The sequence below is a fragment of the Platichthys flesus genome, chromosome 8 (genome assembly GCF_949316205.1).
Source record: "Platichthys flesus chromosome 8, fPlaFle2.1, whole genome shotgun sequence".
In the NCBI taxonomy this organism is placed as follows: domain Eukaryota; kingdom Metazoa; phylum Chordata; class Actinopteri; order Pleuronectiformes; family Pleuronectidae; genus Platichthys; species Platichthys flesus.
In genome coordinates this window covers 9,239,219-9,258,735 of record NC_084952.1, presented here as the reverse complement: position 1 = coordinate 9,258,735, position 19,517 = coordinate 9,239,219, and the positions used below count along the sequence as shown (strand labels likewise).

Genomic DNA, 19,517 nt, shown 5'->3' with positions numbered 1-19,517 from the left:
TGTCAGTGATCGTGATGTAAGACACGGGCGGACGCGATGGAGAGTGATGGCAAAGTATTCCTCGGTGTGTGCCGTAAACAAACGTGAGGCGTGTGCCGCAGAGCAGCAAGCGGCGTGGCTCTCCTCTGGGCCTTCTGGCAGCTCGGCTGTCAGTCAGGGCCTGGAGCCGGGCAGAGCGGTGTCAGTTTAGGAGGAAACGAGAGAGAGAGGGAGAGATTACGCTCCGTGTGCCCCTCCATCACGCAGGCGGATTGTTTCCTCAGCACCGTTACAGCTCGGTTAATCTCTAGTTCCGCATTAAAAGGGATCATGCGGCCAACATGAAAAATACCCTCTGTGTCGAACGCTTAATTAAATATTGATTGCAGACTTATAAGAATTTACCAACATCAAATCGAGGCCCCAGTTGTAGGCCTGCCTTTGATATGCTGTGTTTGATATGGAAATGAGTGTGCGAAGCAGCAGGGGCCTCTTCGCATTACACATTTCCTATGTTGTTAATTTATTTATTTTGCTGTTATGTTATTCCTTCATATTGTGAAGTATCTTTGCAGCCCCCCCGAATGAAATTACGTTTCCACATATTTACAGTAGCTCTGCTTGACTGCACGAAAATCAGGCCCCTTAGCTCTTTTTTTATATTTTGCCTTTTAGCTCATATGACAGAATTTGATGTCTTTGTGTTTAGCTTCAATCCAAAATGCTGCAGATTTTGCACATTTCTTTTTCCAGCTTGGAAAACAAAAGAGAAACCTGCTTGAAATATTGAAATATGATGTATCCCGATGAGCCAAGTAGCCTCAACATGTTGCTGAATGTTGCTTTAAAATGAAAATGCATGGCAACGGAGCAATGAGCAGGTTTGTACTGTGAGACTGTGACTGCTCTCACCTGGCTTCTTTTTGTACAGCTTCACTTCTGTATGAAATAATCCAAAATAAACTATTTATTGCAATAACAGTTTTTGCATTAGTCACTGAAATAATTCAAATATTCTATCATGCGTGCTGCTCTTTGTCATCCGCCCTGATTTCATCTATTATTTAAGTCTTCTTGTTTTAATGGAAGCCAATTTTGACAGTAAAATTATGCAGACGTTTCTCTTTTTGAGTTTTTGTCATGAATTTGCAGATACTCAACTTGTACAGCTCTTGATCACCAGCAGATGGGGGTGTTGAGTCTTTGCTGTGTACACTGTTTTTGTAGATCTGTCAGTAGTGTGATTATTTAAAACTTAAATGCATGAGTTGGACACAAAATTATTCAAGCAACGTTATGCAATTTATTGCAACTTCAATATCATGCAAGAAAGAAGTCATTTTATACACAGTTTTGTAAACCAGTATTTTTAAAGGTCAGGATCTTCCAGATCAAACGCCTGCCTGTGTTTAGTTAATCCCATGACGTGGTTTATCCAGCGGTAGTAAAGTGACACCCGGGTGTACACTCCGTATTTCCCATCCTTGGCACATTCCTCCCCCCAGCTCACGATGCCTGTCAGGAACCATGTGTCATGGCGTCTGTTTGCATGAGGGCCGCCGCTGTCGCCCTGACAGGCGTCTCTGGCGTCCTTGTCGTATCCTGCACAGAACATGACAGGAGTGATCCTGTGGCTGCTGCTGCTCTTACACTCTGTCCTCTCCACGAAGGGAACCTCGACCTTCTGCAGGATGTCGGCCGTGCTCCCGAGGAAGCGCGTCCGGCCCCAGCCGCTGACTGTGGCCGGGGAGGAGTTCTTCACGAGGGCCTCGATGAAAGCCGTGGGCCCGATGCAGATGGGCCGCACTGTCTTGGAGAAGGTGATGGGGGACCTGAGGTACAGCAGGGCGATGTCGTGGTTGTACAGGCTCACGCTGGCGTTGTAGCGCGGGTGTGTGTGCTGACTCAACACTTCATAGTCCTGCTCCGTGGTGTCATTGATGTAGACGTTGTACTCTCCTGCAGGAAGACACGTCAGACACACAGATAACTGAGATTTATTCTACAGTAACACATGCAGTGGATGGAAAGATTTCCCCCTTAGACGTGTAATAAATAAGACAAATTTAAAAATCATTTAATGGACTTTGACACAAAAACTTTTTCATCAAGGATTCATTTGAACCTCTAATTGGAAATTTTCAACATTTCCCTTGATTTCTCAGGGAATAATTCATGGATCTTGATGAAATAAAACAGGGACACATATTTATGAGTGAATGAAATTTGGTCCAGTTTGATTGAATTGAAGGGAAGGGAACCATCCAGCCTTGGTGGAGGTGTGTGTTCCACTGAGGTTCATATTTGACTTTGTCAGTACTTGTCTGGATGAGTCAGTAAATGAAAAACAGAGGATTTGCTGTTATAATAAAATATTATTATAACAGCAAATCCTCACAACACAGAAGTTATAATTTCTGAGTTATTTTAGCCTAATCTCTCTTATCTCATCTAAAATAAAGTGACCGATCATTTAAAGTCTACTTTACAAAGAGCTTCTTCATCATTACTTCAGCAGAGGTGACGTGAGTTCACTCTTACCAACTCTGACAAAGAAGGGGCCCCTCCTCTCCGCCAGGCAGTGAGCAGCAGTCACAACCCAACTCTCACCGAGGATGGAGCCTCCACAGAATAGCTCCCCACTGGAATGGAACACCAAGGCCACCTGAATCCAAGAAGAACAGCAACAGAAGAGCTGTGTGTAGAGATCAGGACACATAACAGCTGCTGATTCTTTTCAAAACAAAGCCTAGCAGGTATAAATCCTCCCGTACGATACCTGCCACGGGATCTCTCCGGGAGTGACCATCTGGCCACCTACAATGCGTTTAAAAGCACGAGGTTGCTTCTCAGTGGGGCCCTCGTCCTCCAGGTACACCCACAGAGGAAGCCTCTTTCTGCCTTGATATTTTGCTGAATCAGTTGTGTCTGGAGGAGACTCTGTGGTGCTGGCTGGAGAGGAGGGAGGGGACGTGGTGGTGACGTTGTGGCTCAGGGACGTGCTTTTCTCTGGGCCGGGCAGAGACCTCTTGGATACTGAGGTCACTGGCGGATGAGCCGTTCTGCCACACGGGAATTCAGCTGGTGATGAGAAGAGAGAACTGGGAGTCACATTGTTGAATTAAGAGTCAGTTAATGTCAAGCACAGAATTAATCACCTTCCCCGGGGAGGTTATTTCCCCCCCACGCCCGTTGTTTGTCAACAAAAAAACGATTGAACATATTTCCATAAAACTTGGCAGAAGGATGCGGTAAAGGTCTGAGCTGTTATTATTCAAACTTTTCACAGATTTCTCAGAGAATGATTGATTCAGGCATATTAAACTGTACTGACGGCCAATCCAGTTTGTTTGATTATCCACCGGATTACGACAAAACTAAAGAACAGACTTCTTCGGAACTCGGTGGAAGGATGAGACGTTCGCCAAGATAGAACCCATTCAATTCTGGCAAAGATCCGGATAAAGCCCGGATCCATAAATCTAGATGAAAAAGTCAGGCGGACATCCGGGCCTTGTCCAACACCTTGTGGTTCACAGTTGACTCCGTCCTCCATCAGCCTGTATCCTGTGGCACAGGAACATTTAGCTCCAAAGGTTCCCATCGCCTCACAGAAATGCAGACAGTCTCCGTTGTTCACGTCACATCTTTTCAGAAGAGCTGTGAAGAAAATCATACAGAAATGATGAAAAGGCATCTCCTTATTCTAAATGTACCTGTACTATGACGTGTTGTCACCACATAGGATGCTAACTCGTGTTGTTGTTGTGTTGTTGTGTCAGGGAGGGCACTTGAGCTGCTGTTTATAGAATCTCCAAAATAGACAAATCTAAATTGGGAACCTAAAACCAAACTGAAGCTTGATGCGAGGCCTTAATTTAATTTAGAAAGAGCATCAGGCTGTTTATCCTTTGAGACTGACATCGGATCAGATCTGATCTCATATCCCAAACAAATTTGTATCATGTAGCAGAAATATCTAATTTCTTTTGATCACATTTTCAAATCCAGCCACAGGATTCACGACTTACCGATCTCACATCTCCTGCCGGTGAAGGCCTCCTCACACGTGCAGGTGAAGGAGCCCAGAAGGTCTTTGCACGAGCCCTTGTTCAGACATGGACTTGAGATACACTGATTTCCATCTGTGGACGTCCAGACACAACACGTCAGCACTCAGTCATCTGCAGACGTCATTTAGCATGAAGCGGTTTTCACGGAATATTTTTTTAAATAGCAGAAAGAGAAACGTCTTTAGATAAAAGCATATGCTGGAAATTAAAGGTGTGTATTTCAGGAGGAGTATGAAGTTTTGATTATTTATATTGATCAGACAGAACAAATTATTTAAACACAGTCTTACCTATATATCCTGACCAGAATTCCATCTGAAATACAAAGTAAAGCCTCTGAGAAATAGGTCAAAATATCGAAGACTAAAACAATAACAGAGTGAATGAACACCCACCGTCTTCTGATCATTCTCAAAGAACTCCCTGGCCTCCTCCAAGTCACACTTCTCCTCGATACACTCTCTCTCCAGGTTACCTTCCAGCAGCTCCTCAAACACGCCCGTGTTGTAGCGCTTGTGCCGCCGCAGAACGCTGTCGGCTGCCTGCCCTGAGAGAAACACGGGGCCCGAGGCCGGAGCCGGGGCTGGAGCCGGTGAAAGAGACCCAGATCAATGAGGAATACAAATAGATACTCTTTATGAATCAATACGATGAATATGTGACAAACAGCACTCCCCAGGAGAGACTGCACTCCTAACATAACCCGGAAGCACAAGAGAAATGATTTGTGAGCATCATAAATAAACGTATAATACCTCCAGAGCCCAGCTGGACGCCCAGCAGAGACCAAAACAGCACAGACAGCAGCTCCATTCCAAACTGCAGCGATGTCTCCACAGACACACACTCCAAAGTACAAAACTCTGTTTGCACACGCACACTCACAATTAGTTGTGTTTATTCAGGAAGAAAAAAATAAATCTGGCAAACCTCACCTTGTCAACATCAATGAGAAAAGAGAGATACAATGTTTATTTGTATTTTACAAATTTTACACAATATGAGAAGAGTAAAACCAAACTGAGGGAAATATCTAGACTTCATGTTCCCAGAAAGAAAGTTTCGAAACATCATTAAAACAACTGGCGTCCTGACCTTCACCTCTGGTCAGAGTTGGGTTTTCACACATGAGTCATTAGACTCAGCAGAGATTATCAATATCTTATGTTATCCAAACTGCCCAGTGTTCTGCTCCAGAGGCTTTTTTTACCGCAACACTAGAGGAGGTTATGATTCACCCATGTCCAGTTGTTTGTTTGTTTGTCAGCAGGATTACACAAAAACAACAGATCTGGACTAAAGGGTGGATCCAGAAAGTAAACAAAGAAAAGTGTTTGCGCTTTTTAACATTGCAAGACATCATTTTCAGACCCAAGTACCCCAGGGTATGAGTCATAAATCTTTATGAAAAAAATCTGGCATAATAGTGGAACTGATTTATTGAATTGAAATGGACTGTTGGGCCTTGGCAGCGGTGCCATTCTCATAAAAGCAGCCGTTAACAAACACATGACTTATTTATATGTACTTGATATGAAAACTGGACTGCCTGTTTACACATATAGATTTAATCAATGTTTGATGTGTTATGATGTTATGTTTAATTATATCCAAAAGAGATGATATAGTTCACACAATGGTTTTAACACAGAGGCACTACACAAATGTGATATCTCTTTAAATTTACCTTATTGTCCTTTCTCTAAATCCAAACACTATCAGAATATACTTCAAATAATTGGAGTTTGTTTTTTTCTCCGTTGAGTTGGTCTAATGATACTTTGTGTAATGACATAATCCTGAATCAGCTTTTGATTAATTCAAGTCATTCAAGTCAAACCTTTCACTCAGCCAACTTCTCTTTTCCTCTTCTGAACCTCAGACCAGAAAAGGAGCCGCTCAGTGGATGAAAAGCACTTAGGACTTTTCACCACTAGATGGCGTACATACACCTCAGTCATTCATCACCACAGTAAAACTGTAGGAGACTGGGAATTGGATCATGATTCTCATGATTTAGCTTGAGAGGAAGTTCGTGGACAGAACAAATTACAAATAACAGGGGCGATGGAAACAATGAATCTGAATCTAGCTAAAAAAAATTATCTTTGATAAACAAAAAGTAATTTAAGGGTTTTCTAAACTACGTCTTGAGTAGGTTTTGCATTCAGTCAAATGGAGATAATAAAACATAAGGGACACTATTATATCCAGGTAGTGTTTGCTGTCTAAATATCAGACACATTTTCAAATTTATTTTTAAATGACTCAGTTAATGTAGCATTAAATAAACATTTCCATTTGGTTAAACTATTGCTTTGTTATTGTAATCAGTTCTATCAGAATTAAAATTAGTAAGTCTTTCTTTTTAAGCACTTCCCTCTCTCATAATATTTGAGAGAAGTGTAATTCCTTTAGCCGACTAGCTGTGGGATCTAGTATACAGTTGATTGTGTATATGATGGGTTCCATAAGCATTTCATCGCTTTCATCTGTGCTGCAAAAGATAATATCTGCAAGATCATTTTGAGATCACCCCTGACTCTCCTCACTTATGCTCCTGGTACCTTGAGGGTGTAAGGTCCAATGCATTCAGTGAATAATGAATGAACTTTTCTGTCCTGTTCTGTTTGTGCAGATGTTAAACACAGTCTTACCTACATATCCTGAAATAACAGCTTAGGCTACATGTTTCTCTTAAGGTTTTCCATCTTTAAGCTGAGAATAATGAAATGATTATATTGGAATTTGTTTTTGAACATATTGTTTATTTTATTTGTCTTCATGACTGGTACATGGTTAAATCACATTTCTTACATAGAGTGTTTAGAATTTGTTTGTCAGAAAACATTTGCTTGCACATCATCGGAACAGAAGATATTGATTTTGCAAACTTATGTTTTATTAAATCTCATGTCCACGAACCATTTCATAATTGTTCCATATAGTTAATCAATCCCCGAGACAATGATGTAGTGGGTGGATGTGCAGCTCGTGCTGATTCAGCAGGCCGGCTGCAGATTTACCTCTGGTGTCATTGTGTGGTCTGGGATATACGATGCAGCCAATCACCGGCTCTGAAATCCCCCCACAGGGAGTCCAAAGCCTTCTCCAATGTTGCCATCTATTGACTGGAGGCATTTATATTTCATTGAGTCGTTCAAAAGCTGAATAATTCATACTTGAGTAATTAACACTGTCTGCTCGATACAGGAGCTTCTCCATCACCTCCAGCCAGGACAGATATCAGAGTTAAGTGTTGTTGATTTTGTCTGGTGCCCCAAGAGAAAGAAAGAATTGTGACTGAGATTTATTGCAGGTTCTTCAACTGAAGTCCAGAACACTGCAGCAGCCACACTGCACCATACAGTACGCTCATTGACTCTAATGTCTAAATGTAAGTCTGTTGCTGAGAAGAAGCGAAGCTGTGGGTTTAATAACCGCCTCACCTACTTTCCAGTCTCTCAGGCTGCTGTAATAGCAGAGTAGATACAGACCATTAACCGAGACAACTTTAGAAAGTACAGAAGAAAAATAACAACATTTGAGCAATTAGAAGGTGATTAGTTGTGGGTGGAGAATAATAGGACTGTGTTGGACGGATGGTGTGAACGTATGAATGGATAGAAGCAAAACTGTCTGAGAGTGAATATTGATTTGTGAAGATCTCCAGAACAGAACTTCTCTGGTGCTTTGGCAGCACCACACACAGCCGGGGAGTCTGCGTCGGCTCCGATTAGATTAGTCATCGCGCTGGAGGATCGAGTCAGAGCCTCACAAATAGTAAAAAAACTCTGATGCTTATTCAGAGCTATCGATTGTTACTCTGCAGAATCTCCTGGGCTGCGAGGGAGATCAGGCAGCCAAGACTTCAGTTTTTCACCAGGGACACGGTGTAATTTGCAGAGGCCTCTGACAGTGTGAATCAAAATGTTTGCAAAGATCAAACAAGGGCAGCGAGATCTGGGAAAAATCTGCCCGATGAAGAAACAACTGAAATAACTGAACTTTGTGTTATTCAAAGGACCAATCAGTGATCTTTATGAAAATCAGTGTGGAAAACAAGAAAATGGGGATATGCAAAACAGACGCAAACAATATCAGTGCAAACAAACAATGTTCACTACAACTCATGTTTGTAGTACTGTTATAATTTGTATGGGCTGCTCTGTTATTTTCAGTATTTAACTTTGGCCACAAAAGTTTGAACGCACTTGTAAATAAAGATATGTTATTCTATGTGTTTGAAACTCAAATAATGACTCCAGACTTGTGTTATTGGGCTTTTACTTCTCTAATGTGTTGAGCTTGTACAGTAAGATCCGCGGGGAGCCGCAAAGAGAAGCATTGCAGCCGCCCCCCCCCCCCCCCCCCCTCCGTATAAAGTCATTGACATTAATGTGATATTTGAGAGCGTCTCGCTTCGTTAATTAGTCATTTTCTGTAATTCAAAAGCGCGGCGTTCCCCCCCCCCCCCCCCCCCCCCCCCCCCCCGCCTGCCCACGTGCACCTCCTAGCAGGCCCAACACACTGACATTTAAACATTTGGCTTGACATTCTTGCTGAAGCTGGAGAGCTAGTGTTTGGATTTCCAGGCTTACAGCTGAAGTCACAGTCCACTGGTCTGAAATCCACTGTTTGGAGGCCGTTAAATGAAATGCTGCGAGTGAAAAACCTACAAAAGACGAGATTTTCAAACCAAGGATGCACTGGTAGTGAAAGCTGCTGAAGATATCACCAAGTTAAAAGAGTTTTTTTTAGCCTTCAACTTGAAAAGTGGCTAAATTGATATCACTCTCGTACACAAATCCAGGAAAAAACACTCCTACAGTATTTCTCCTCTCAGGTGTGGATTCCATACTTTAAACTCAGTGAAGCTAAATAGGTCAGTGACCCAGTAACACTTTGTCTAATTAGTTCATAGGTTTAGTTAAATGCATCGAGGTGCATTAAGCTTGTTTGTCCAACGTGTCTTCTTCAAAGTCGCTAAATATAGACGTGGAACAAATGAAGCTGAATTGAGAAAAATAATCCAGCGCTGAAAATAATGACCCAGAAAGACAGTGTGCTGCTGTGAGTTCCTGAGAAGTGAGAGCTCCAATCCACTCCTGGTTCTGTGAGCCGTGATGCAGCCGAGCTGACAGACGCTGGCGGCGCCGGGATGTTCAGCCAGCGTTAATGAAAAGTGGAGCTCCCATCCCTGCTGGTCAGAGAGTGCCTGTGAAGCTCACTGTTTCACTGCTCAATGTCAAAAAGGAGTCGGCAGAAAGCTGCATCGGAATCAGCCGACAAGGTGGAAATGAATCAGATGAATTTTTTATAATAATGAATGAATTCTGAATGAATTTTTGTTTCTTTACACAGTGAAACCTACTTTCTGGTGCTGGTACAGTAACTCACCGGCTGTTAGGCTGATGAAGACTTGAACGTTAAATGAGTATGAGCTGCACCAAACACAGGAAGATCATCCGTCATCCAACAGCTGAAATACACCCTGACTCTGGCATGAGAGATATAAAAATGCAATCTGGGGAGCTGCCGAGCCAATTGTGAGGCAGCTTATAGGAAGACATGACAGAAATACGGGCGTGGGTCACACCTTTCCACCCTGACCTCTTTAGTTTTGAAATAACTTGCTGACCCCGTTCTGACCTCTGAGGTCAGAGTGCTTCAGCTCGCAGATAAATGAGCAGGTGCCCGAGTGCTGTGAGTATTGTTTGATGGAATCCATCACTTTTATGTGCAGGAGTGAAGACACAAAAACACACACACACACACAAATACACAAACACTGGTACTGCTTTCCAGCTCTTTGCTTGTATTATCCTGCTGTTGCTGCTCGGCTTTCACATTGATGATTACAACAGCAGGGGGGGTGGGGGGGGGGTGATTCTCCAGATCTACGGTTATGTTCACACATTGATTTTTTGAGCTGCAGTTTGGCTCATACCATAAATTCTTTCCTTTTTTAAGGGGGTGCGCATAATGAAAATGTTCCCACATCAGGGCCTGAAATATCAGTGTTATTTTCCATCTTGAGCTAACAAGTATAAACTAGTATAACATTTACCACTGGTGCATTGTCTCAATCATGGTTGGATTAAAATATTCCCAACATAGAATTAGATAGCAATACAAATAAGTGTAATATATGCGCTTACTTGCCTTTTTCCAATATGGAAGATGTTACATAGGTAAAATAAGAATTTGTTGTCTTGCATTATGATACAAGGTTGTGCGAATTATTTATAATTTCAGAATCGTTACAGCAATGTGGCCAAACACATATACGACACTGCCTTCTCCTGCATTAGTTGTATCTTCTTCCCCCGACAGCAAAGATTTACTTAGTATGTTCAAGTAAATTTTTTCATTTTCTATACTTTTCCATGTTGTATATAAACAACCAAGTAAACCTGTAATTTACCCGGTTTAAGAGTGAATGACCCGATGATTCATGGAACTTTGGGCTCACTGTCAGTGTGACACAGATGATTGTCTGTGATAAATTTAATCCATACTAAAAAACCGATACAGACACAAACTCTACAAACACTCCTCCGACCTCCAGCTTGTATCCAGTGTCATCATCGCCCCCCCCCCAACAGACGCAGCCTGATCGTCTTATCAGCCGCACACAGAGCTGGAATCCAGCTCGCACCTCTGAGCAGAGGCCGACGGTTCACCCCCCCGCACAACGTTGGGACATTAATCACCCTCCAACACCTCACTGCCTGTCCCAGAAAATGAATTTTGGGGCTGAACCCTCATGAGCTCCCGAACCGGCTCCTCCACGAATATCACCTTGGGTGAATTTCAGTCCGGCAGAGTCACATATCAAGCAGCTCCTTCACTGTGGGTCCAGTGTTGCCCTGTCATTATATGCGATGGATTTATAAATCAGCTCAGACGGCAGATTGGGGGGAGGGGCCTTTATCCAATGCAATGGGAAATTGATTTTGACTTGACGACCATGACCGATACGCACTTTCTGTGAATAGAACTGGGCTGCAGCTCGAAAAGCTCTCGGTAAACTGTGCATTTTTAAGCTGTATGTTCACAAGAAAATGAAAATGAAGAAATGCGCAGTGATTCAAACTTTAGGTTAAGTACAAGGTGTCAAGGGATCAAAATACAACAGGAATGTCTTTAAAGTCTGATGCAATATAAAACAAGACCGTTTGATATTTAAAGAATCAGCTGTCGGGTTGGTTGCAGTTGTAAGATTGTCAACTGAAGCATAATGTTCAGACTACATTTGTAAATTATTCATATTCACAGGGAGTTGTGCAGAGAATTGTCAACTTCATGTAATTTAGGTGAACAAGAAGCTCAGAATAGGTCTAAAATCAGTACCTCCCTCAGCAGAACATTTTAATGAATGTTTCATCCGACATGAATTAAACATTGTGTTACCTCGCACGGTGTTCTGGCAAAAACCACGAAATGATAATAAAAGAGGCAGTTTAAAGAGGTTCATTTGTGGATCTTGGAGCCTTCCAGCTGATCTTGTTTGGCTAATGCATTATTATTTGAAACCGTTACACATGACAGACATCAGGAAGTAGAGCAGATCTGTTTGACGAGCTGACGTCACGCGTGTGGGGCAGCGTGAGGTCGGGCTGGTGGTGCGTGCTCCAGCAGAACTCCTTCCATCAGCAGACTCACACACGTGTCTTCGGTGTGTGAGTCTTAGGGTTATTCGGTGCCACTGCTGGACGCGGCCTGCGATGTGACATCAGAGGTGTGATCACAGGAGTTTGTTTGTGCAGCAGCAGCCACGATGCCGAGTCTTCAGCTTTAAAGGGGCCGGAGGTGAATGTAGCACTGTGGTTTGTGTGTGTTGCCGTGTGGGAAAGGTCGAAGGGGGCCAAAGGCCATGGACACAGTGGTGATACAACCCACTGACATTTACAGTCTCTCTAACCCCCCCCCCCCCCCCTCCCGGTCTTTATACCACATTCCCAACATGCTTGGAAGAGTCCAGTTGGTGAGTCAGAGCTCTGCCTCACTTACACACGCCTTGAAGAACTCGTGGAGTACAAACAGAAACACCTTTTGTGCTCTTATGACATTAATCCACTAACATCTCTACCTAAAAACAATTCATATAAATTATATTTAGAGACATGATATCTAGCCAGCTCAACAGTATCCATTGGCAAAAGGACAGTATCCAGAGGTGAGGGCCTTTCTGTGTGGATTTACAGTGCACCCCACCTCTCCCAACTAGGATACAGACCCACGACCCTCGAAGGATCGGCAGTATATGAATGGATGGATCCTGCGATGGCCTAATTCTCCCCTGTATCCCATGAAATATTGTGGAAATACTACGACATATTTGCACAGAACACAATGGTATGGCTGCATCTGTGTTTTGTCAAGTTTTGTCTCAGGTTTTGTCGTTTAAGTTTGTTTATATACTGCATAATAATTTCTGATTAAATTAGGGTTATTTAAGATTCGGAAAAGGCCGATAAACTTAATGGTTCTATCAAGATTTCACTTATTGTTATTACCAAACCCCTCACTAACATATATTCACATTATGATGAGAGATGTTATTCATTTTCACACTAACTTACATTATTCTTCAGATGAGTGTCATTGCTCATTCAATGCCTGTGTGGTGCTTGTAATGTTTATGTGCAGTTTGAGTGTTTTCTTAGCCGAACGAGAGATTGATTCTCTCAAAGAGACATCCAGTCGTTGACCCCCCCACTCCTCCTCCCTCTCCCAGTGTCACCTCCTTGACCTCCCAGCTCCTTGTGGTCAGCTCCTATTGATTCACAGTCTTCTCGATTCGACTCTGGCGCTAAGATAGATAGCCGCTCTGAAAAAGAATAGCAGCGCGCCCTCTGAGTGCCAGTGAATTCTAATGAGCTGTCACATCCCCTGATTTAAGGAAAGGAGATGAGTCTATGCATTTCCTCCAAAAAGAGTGAGCAACAACTCTCAGTGGATGGGCTTTGATTTACGATATGATAAGAATAAAAGAACACATGGACAGTGACTCAGCTGTCTACATGAAGGAATTATGGAAATAAGCACCGAGACAAGCTGGACATCTAACAGGAATAGTTCTGACGGTCAGAGGCTATAAATAAAAGTGCTACTCATTTTAAAAAAAAGCCTGCGTCTGTTATTTAAAGAGTTGAAGATTCACAACAAGGAATATGAATTGAAATGAGTGTGTGGCGTGGCTACAATGCTGCAATCTTTTAATAGGCATCAAACCAGTTTTTGTGGTTCAAGTTTGATATTTTAGTCTGTGTCGATAAAAATGGAGGCAACAGCTTTCAGGACAGACACAGATAAACACAATGAAACACTGACAAATGCTGTAGATAACATTTCAACGTGCTTAGTATCCGTCCTCCTCTAACTGAATTTGAGTTCACTTTGTCTAACTAACTGCAGAGAGAAGAGGAGTGAACTCAGAATGAATGCTGTTTTAAAAAATGCACTGATTTTACCTTTTCCCGGCAGAGCCAAACGCACCAGTGTTCCTTAAACGTCTCAGGAAGATCTGAGCATGTGAAGAAAGTTTGAAAGGGCTCCAGTTTCCTCTAAAAATAGCATCCATATAGATCTTGTAACCCTCAACCCGCAGATCTTTTCACTCTGCTGCCGCTGAGTGTGAACAGACCTGCGACATCAAGAGAAGTGATAAAAACTCTCCGCACATATGAGACAGGGATTGGACTGGGACTTCTGAATGAAACCTGATCAAAACAATACCCGTCACTTTAAGAGCACCAGTGTCCTCGACGGTGGATTTAACCATTTGGATTTCTGATCATCCTCGTGGATCACTGGGCATTAGGAACGGAGCGGTTTCCTGGGAGTCCACATGACGGACGAGGTGTGACATCTTCACAGGTTTTTTAAAGGTTAGTACCTCACACACTTTGAGCTTTAAAATCCAAAACACATCTGGACAGAGGCTTGCTGGGAAGAATCATAAATAGGGATGTGAGCTGTGCCACTGATAAGACTCAATCATGATGGACAACGTGTCTCCACAGTCTCTTGACGGGATAGTGTTTGTTTACTCTTAGAAATGTGCTGCAGACTCGAGTTGCTCTGAGGTCAAACCTTGGTAAACAGACTGTTATTGTTGGTGGACAGTTATGAAGGCTGTCCACGGTGAAGAGCATAATCCTGAGTATCAGGCACTTGGTTTCTGGAAAGAACTAGAAATGCACTGCTCATGAATGAAATGGGATTGAGCTCCTTGTTGTACTGGGGTTATTAGTGATCCTGGATATGGATATCTGAAAGCACAGCCAAATAAAACCTTTTGGCATGTCGGAGTCAAGCTGCTTTCAGACGTGTTGCCAGCGCGCTAAAATGTTGGTAAAATGTCTGAGGAGTGACACCATGTGAGAATACAGCAGGGAAGTGTCTGGAAAATTCACAGCCAGCGTGTTTATGACGTTTCCGACACGCGACAGACACGAAACAGTAAAATAAAAGAAAGATAACTCAGGAGGAAGAAGAGGTGCCAGAAGAAACAAATGAATGTCAGCTTGGAAAAACAATGAGATGTAAGAGCTTTTGGCGATGAGGGCTTGATTTCTACAGTGGATATCATACATCATGTCCTGCCTCCTGAAAGCTCCAGCTAGGTGCCAACCCTCACAGGAACACTCTGGGCATTTTCCTGTGAACGTGTCTGATCTGGACAATCTCCTGCTGTGTAGTTCACATGTGAAAGACAAACTCCAGACAATGTCAGTACCCAGTGCTCTGAAATACAGGGTGGTATATAGGGTGAACTAAGGACAAAGCAAGATAATCGATTATGGCAGCGAGGAACCGATGCTTTTCATCAGGCATTGATCTGGATCTCTCAGAATGGTAAGGAATGATTAAATGTCGGTATTATTTTACCAGGAGGAAGTGAACTCTCATGGTTTTTCTGAAACTGTCAGAATGTTTTCAACACTACTCAAACTGAATCAAGTTGTCCTTATTCCAAGTTGCCCTAGTTTTGTTATACCTCACCAACCTATGGTCTGCACATGATTGCTCAACAAATATACAGAAGACATTGAGATGATGGCCTACTTTCCTGAAATATTTCTTTTTAAAGCAATTCAATTCAATCAAGCAGTCCGAGAATGAACACGAACTGCTTAATGAATCAGCTTGACTTTATTTGATTGCATGTCCTGCGTTTCTCAATGAAAACCCCTCAGATCACGTCAGAGGAAAACGTGCACGCCGGCTGTGTGTGACTGGGGTTATAACCACAGACTGTATTTTAAAAACGCGTGGCTCTGCACAGGCGAGTGAATGGGATCCACAGTGAGACGCAGCACGCAGCAGCGCAGCCTCCCGCTTTAATCCATCCGCGGCGCGTCGACGGCACAGCTCTCAACACTTTGCCTGCGCGTGTGGATGGAGCGGCTCGTCCTCATCTCGGCTCGGCTCGACGAAGTGAAAGAGGAGAAAACAGGCAGATGTGCTCGCTGTGACGGGGGGAGCGCGCTCACGCGGGGGATCCTGTTGATTGTGGCACAGCTCGTCAGCGAGAGGAGCCTCACACACCACAGCCTGGTCGCAGGAGCCGCACTGGATGGCATTTCTCCCGCGGCTTGTTTGCACATAGGACGCTCCACTGGCACTTTTTGTTTCCCAACCACTGCTTGAAGACCTCGGACGAGAGAAAACCACCGACAACAACAACAAAACTAAACAACCTGGGCTCCATTACGCAGCTTCTCCTCGTTGTCACAGTAGAGTAGGTCGTGCTTTTTCTATGTAACACAACGGGATTCATGGTGGGAGCGTTTCCCTTCATCAATGTGCATTGATGTAGCAGAAAGCGTGGAGGAGATAAGGTGGGTTTTGTCGTGCACGGACGCGCAGGCTAGTTCTTGGTGTTTATTGGAGCCATATGGGCTGTTTGTCGTGTGTGTGGACGGCAGCAACACTTGGATGCTCCCATTGACATCCAGCTGATAAACACCAGGCAGCCGGAGCAGCTCATGCTCTATTGTCTCGTTGTAGCCTCAGCAAACGCTGCTGCTGCCACTGCTGCATGTATGTTATGAAAGGGAAATGTAATTCTGATTAAAACATGCCTCTCTCCGCAGAACCCTTATCTCGGCGCCTGGAACCTCTGCTCAGGATTTCATTGAGGACACGCGGCAATTAAAGGGATTTCGATTCTTACCTAAATCGGGAATTACACATCCAAACTGGGATCTATGAGCGGAAAAGTGGCGAAGCCTAAAGAAGACAAGGATGCTTCCAAGGGTAAGAAGCGAGCCTTGCCTTGCACAGACTGCTTTAACCCCCCCCCCCCCCCCCTTCCTTAAATCACAGGTTTCTATGAACACCCATTCATCTCCCTGCATGGAGCTCAAATCACCCACCGAAGGTTCCCTGAAAACAATAGCAGCCACTAGGATGGCGAGCCATTCCCAGCACGGTGCATGTGGTCACTGCTGTGCGAGACGCGAGCACTTGCTGCTGTAGGCCTCCATGCTGCACGATGTGTTGGCTTCACATCACATGCTTCACTTGCATTGACTAATTAGACACAGCGACGACCGGGGATTGTGTTGCAGACCGGTGGGCTGCGGGTGCACAGGTTGCGCACGGAATCATGATTCAGTTTGCATGAGGTAAATAAACATGATAGCGCCGGAGCGATGCAGCGACCCCCTGTATGTGTGTCGCTGGCATCCTGTTGAAGTGTCCCTTTGTGTCTCTCGCTCGCACCGCATCCGCAAAGTCTCCTCACATCTGTGCGAGCACGACGCACGGAGGCTTTTCGGTCCTGCAGCCGCCGTAAAAAAAAAACCATGAGGCCATTTACCGCTCTGGATGAGAGAAAGTAAACTGGCCGCCCATTGCCATGGAGACAGAGCGGAGGCTGGGTTGCCAGAGAAACCTAGAGGTGCTGGTTATCGTGGTCGCTCCTTCTCCACGCGGGGGGGGGGGGATGTGCACGACACTTTACGCACCGGCACACACATTACTGCACCTTTGTCTCGGTGATGGAAAGATACATAAATAAATAAATCCTGTCGACAATGATGCGGTTTTATTGCGTCAGTATTTGTTTTAGACCAGGGACCATTTCCACCTTAAGAAACCTTGTTGTTGAGTTCGTCTTTGTATCCTCTGTTAAATCAGGATCCTTGACTTTCTATCGCTTAAAGACTATTTTGTATTGCCATTGTACAAAGCGAGCTGGCAGCCTGCCCACCTAGGTCTTCCTGTTTGTTCCTAATTCAGCTGGATCCCCCTGTTGTCAGGTTCCGGGTCTATTTAAGGTGCTCGCTACAAATCGATAAATCTAATTGGCTTATATTTGGCAGCACAGCTTGAAGTGATGATGCTGCCCATTGATGGAAGCTACATTAGGTGGTGCTCACAGTTATGATGGCCCTGTAGAGACCTGCACTAGACACTGTCCCTGAGAAGACACCTTTAGTTGGTCGGTTCCCTTTACATTTATTTCAGCTGTTGCATTTATAGATATCATTTTGAGCACCGCTAGTTTGCTGATGGATTCCAGCAGAATTAAATACACGAAACCTGAATAATATTATTACCATGTATATCAGAGATGGCTTACTGCAAAGCTTAATCTGAGGCATGGATTTGATTTCTTTGTTATGTTCCTTTTTAAGATAAGATAAGATCGCGTATGTAGACAAAACAAAAGAATAGGATTAAGATTAAGATGCATTTATTTGTCCCAAACACATGCACAGGCACACTCATGCAGGTAGGGAAATTTAACCTCTGCTTTTGACCCATCTTGTGCAGGACACACAGAGCAGTGAGCGACCATGTACGGTGCCCGGGGAGCAGTTGGGGGAGTAAGGTGCCTTGCTCAGGGGCACTACACAGGGTAGGGAGAATCCTCTTGGGTTTTTGGACAGATCAATCCAGGACAGATCAATCCAGATCAATCGAACCAGAGACCTTCTCTGCCCATAGTCCACCGCCTCTTTGATAGAATACAAATAATGAAGAGAATATGTATATACTAATATACAACTTTCACTAAGGAAATATTGTTTGTAGAGCAATATACTTCAGTAAAAGGCATAGGCACATTGCAAAAGGATGTATAGGCTACTGTATTTGTGGAGAAATACATAATAATCTAATATACTTATCCGTAAAGACTGTTAAATGTATAAAGGCAGGTACTTTAATCAAAATGAATTCACTGTAGTACACTAAAGAGCTGTATATTGTATAACTATAAAGATGTTTGTGTGCAATGATATTGTGTAAGAGGGCACTGATGTGTAGAATATCATTTTCATTAATAATGGCGCAAGTAAAACATGTTAATAATGAGGCATTTACTTTGCATTATGTTGAATTTAGAGCCATGACCCTTCAAATGGAATGATTGGTGCTTTTCTACCTGGTGAATGACAAGAAACAACCATCAACAACAACAACAAGCCTATGAAGCTAAAATTAAAGCAGCCCAGAATAGAGGTACTCGCGCCGCATGTTTTGCTGACGACACAGGAAAGCAAGACATGCTGAAAATAATTGATTTCTAGATTAACCTCCACAGCAACTTTCCCCTCTCTACTCCCTCTGGAAATCAATGGCATGTGTGAACGTCTGACTCATTTACGCTCCAGGGCAGCAACATCTCCCAAAAAACTCTCGGATGAAAAGACAAAAACATCTTCACCTGAGACGAGAGGGCTCCACAGAGCCCACTCTAGTTTTACAGTTGCAAAGGCGAGAGCCAAGAGCCGGCTTGACTCCGCTGCCTTTCGGTTTTAGGAGAAAAAATAAAAAAGGAGCTGCATCCCTAAGAGGTTCACTTGGTGCCAGCTGCCCTCCATCAGAGACTTGAGTGGCACAGGGTCAGAGAATTGCGTGGGGGGGTATATCAGCGCTGACCCTGCCAACGCTGGCAACCACCTGCCCCACAAATTATTTCAGGGAAACAGTCAATTAGCTGCAGAGCCACCTGCCATCTCCACAGTCTTTACGCAAGCTGCTGGCCTGCACAAGCTAGGGACTGCCTGGATTTTGATACCCTCACCCCCCCCCCAATCTACCCTCATCGTTTTGAATGTTGGACTCTCAATCCTCAAGTCTCAGTTATGTTTATTAACCAGGTGTTTTCTAGACTGTGGAGTGTAATGTGTTTTGTAGAAAAGCCAGAGTTCGTCCTGTAGCAGCGCATGTGAAAAAAGAAAGTCTGCAAGGGCACAGGGAGAGAGAAAAAGAAAGAGTGACAAAGAGAGTGAGAAAGAGAAAGAAAGAGATACAGAGAGAGAGAGAGAGAAGGAAAAAGAAAGAGAGAGAGAGCAAAGAGAGAGAGAAGCAGGGGGGTGGAAGGAAGTGGTATGTATGAGAGCTCCAGTATCAACTATCCCGTTATGTTAGTCTCCGCCTGTCCTTGTGAACCTAAGTTGTCGAGACAAAGTGTCAAAGCATGACGTACACACATGCACG

General features: G+C 43.8%; 2 protein-coding genes across 4 annotated transcripts in view; one reads left to right on the top strand and one right to left on the bottom strand.

The window, feature by feature from the left end:
• Positions 1-1,259: 1,259 nt before the first annotated feature.
• Positions 1,260-5,196, bottom strand: f9a (coagulation factor IXa). The gene is made up of 9 exons (XM_062393770.1): positions 5,148-5,196; positions 4,808-4,915; positions 4,448-4,635; positions 4,343-4,367; positions 4,011-4,124; positions 3,505-3,639; positions 2,759-3,060; positions 2,521-2,644; positions 1,260-1,938 (listed from the first exon to the last, which is right to left on the bottom strand). Exons 1-9 carry the CDS (start codon positions 5,179-5,181, stop codon positions 1,349-1,351), a joined length of 1,620 nt encoding a protein of 539 aa, XP_062249754.1. The 5' UTR covers positions 5,182-5,196; the 3' UTR covers positions 1,260-1,348.
• An 8,503-nt stretch (positions 5,197-13,699) lies between these two features.
• fgf13a (fibroblast growth factor 13a) overlaps positions 13,700-19,517 on the top strand; it is a 90,521-nt gene continuing 84,703 nt past the window's right edge. For 2 of the 3 annotated variants that reach the window (XM_062394501.1, XM_062394498.1), the window contains exons 1-2: positions 15,382-15,904; positions 16,160-16,322. In XM_062394501.1, the coding sequence (XP_062250485.1) occupies positions 16,274-16,322 (49 nt within the window). In that variant the 5' untranslated portion in view covers positions 15,382-15,904; positions 16,160-16,273. Of the gene's footprint in view, positions 13,949-15,381; positions 15,905-16,159; positions 16,323-19,517 lie in introns of those variants that run through there. The other variant, XM_062394499.1, reaches the window with a different exon arrangement.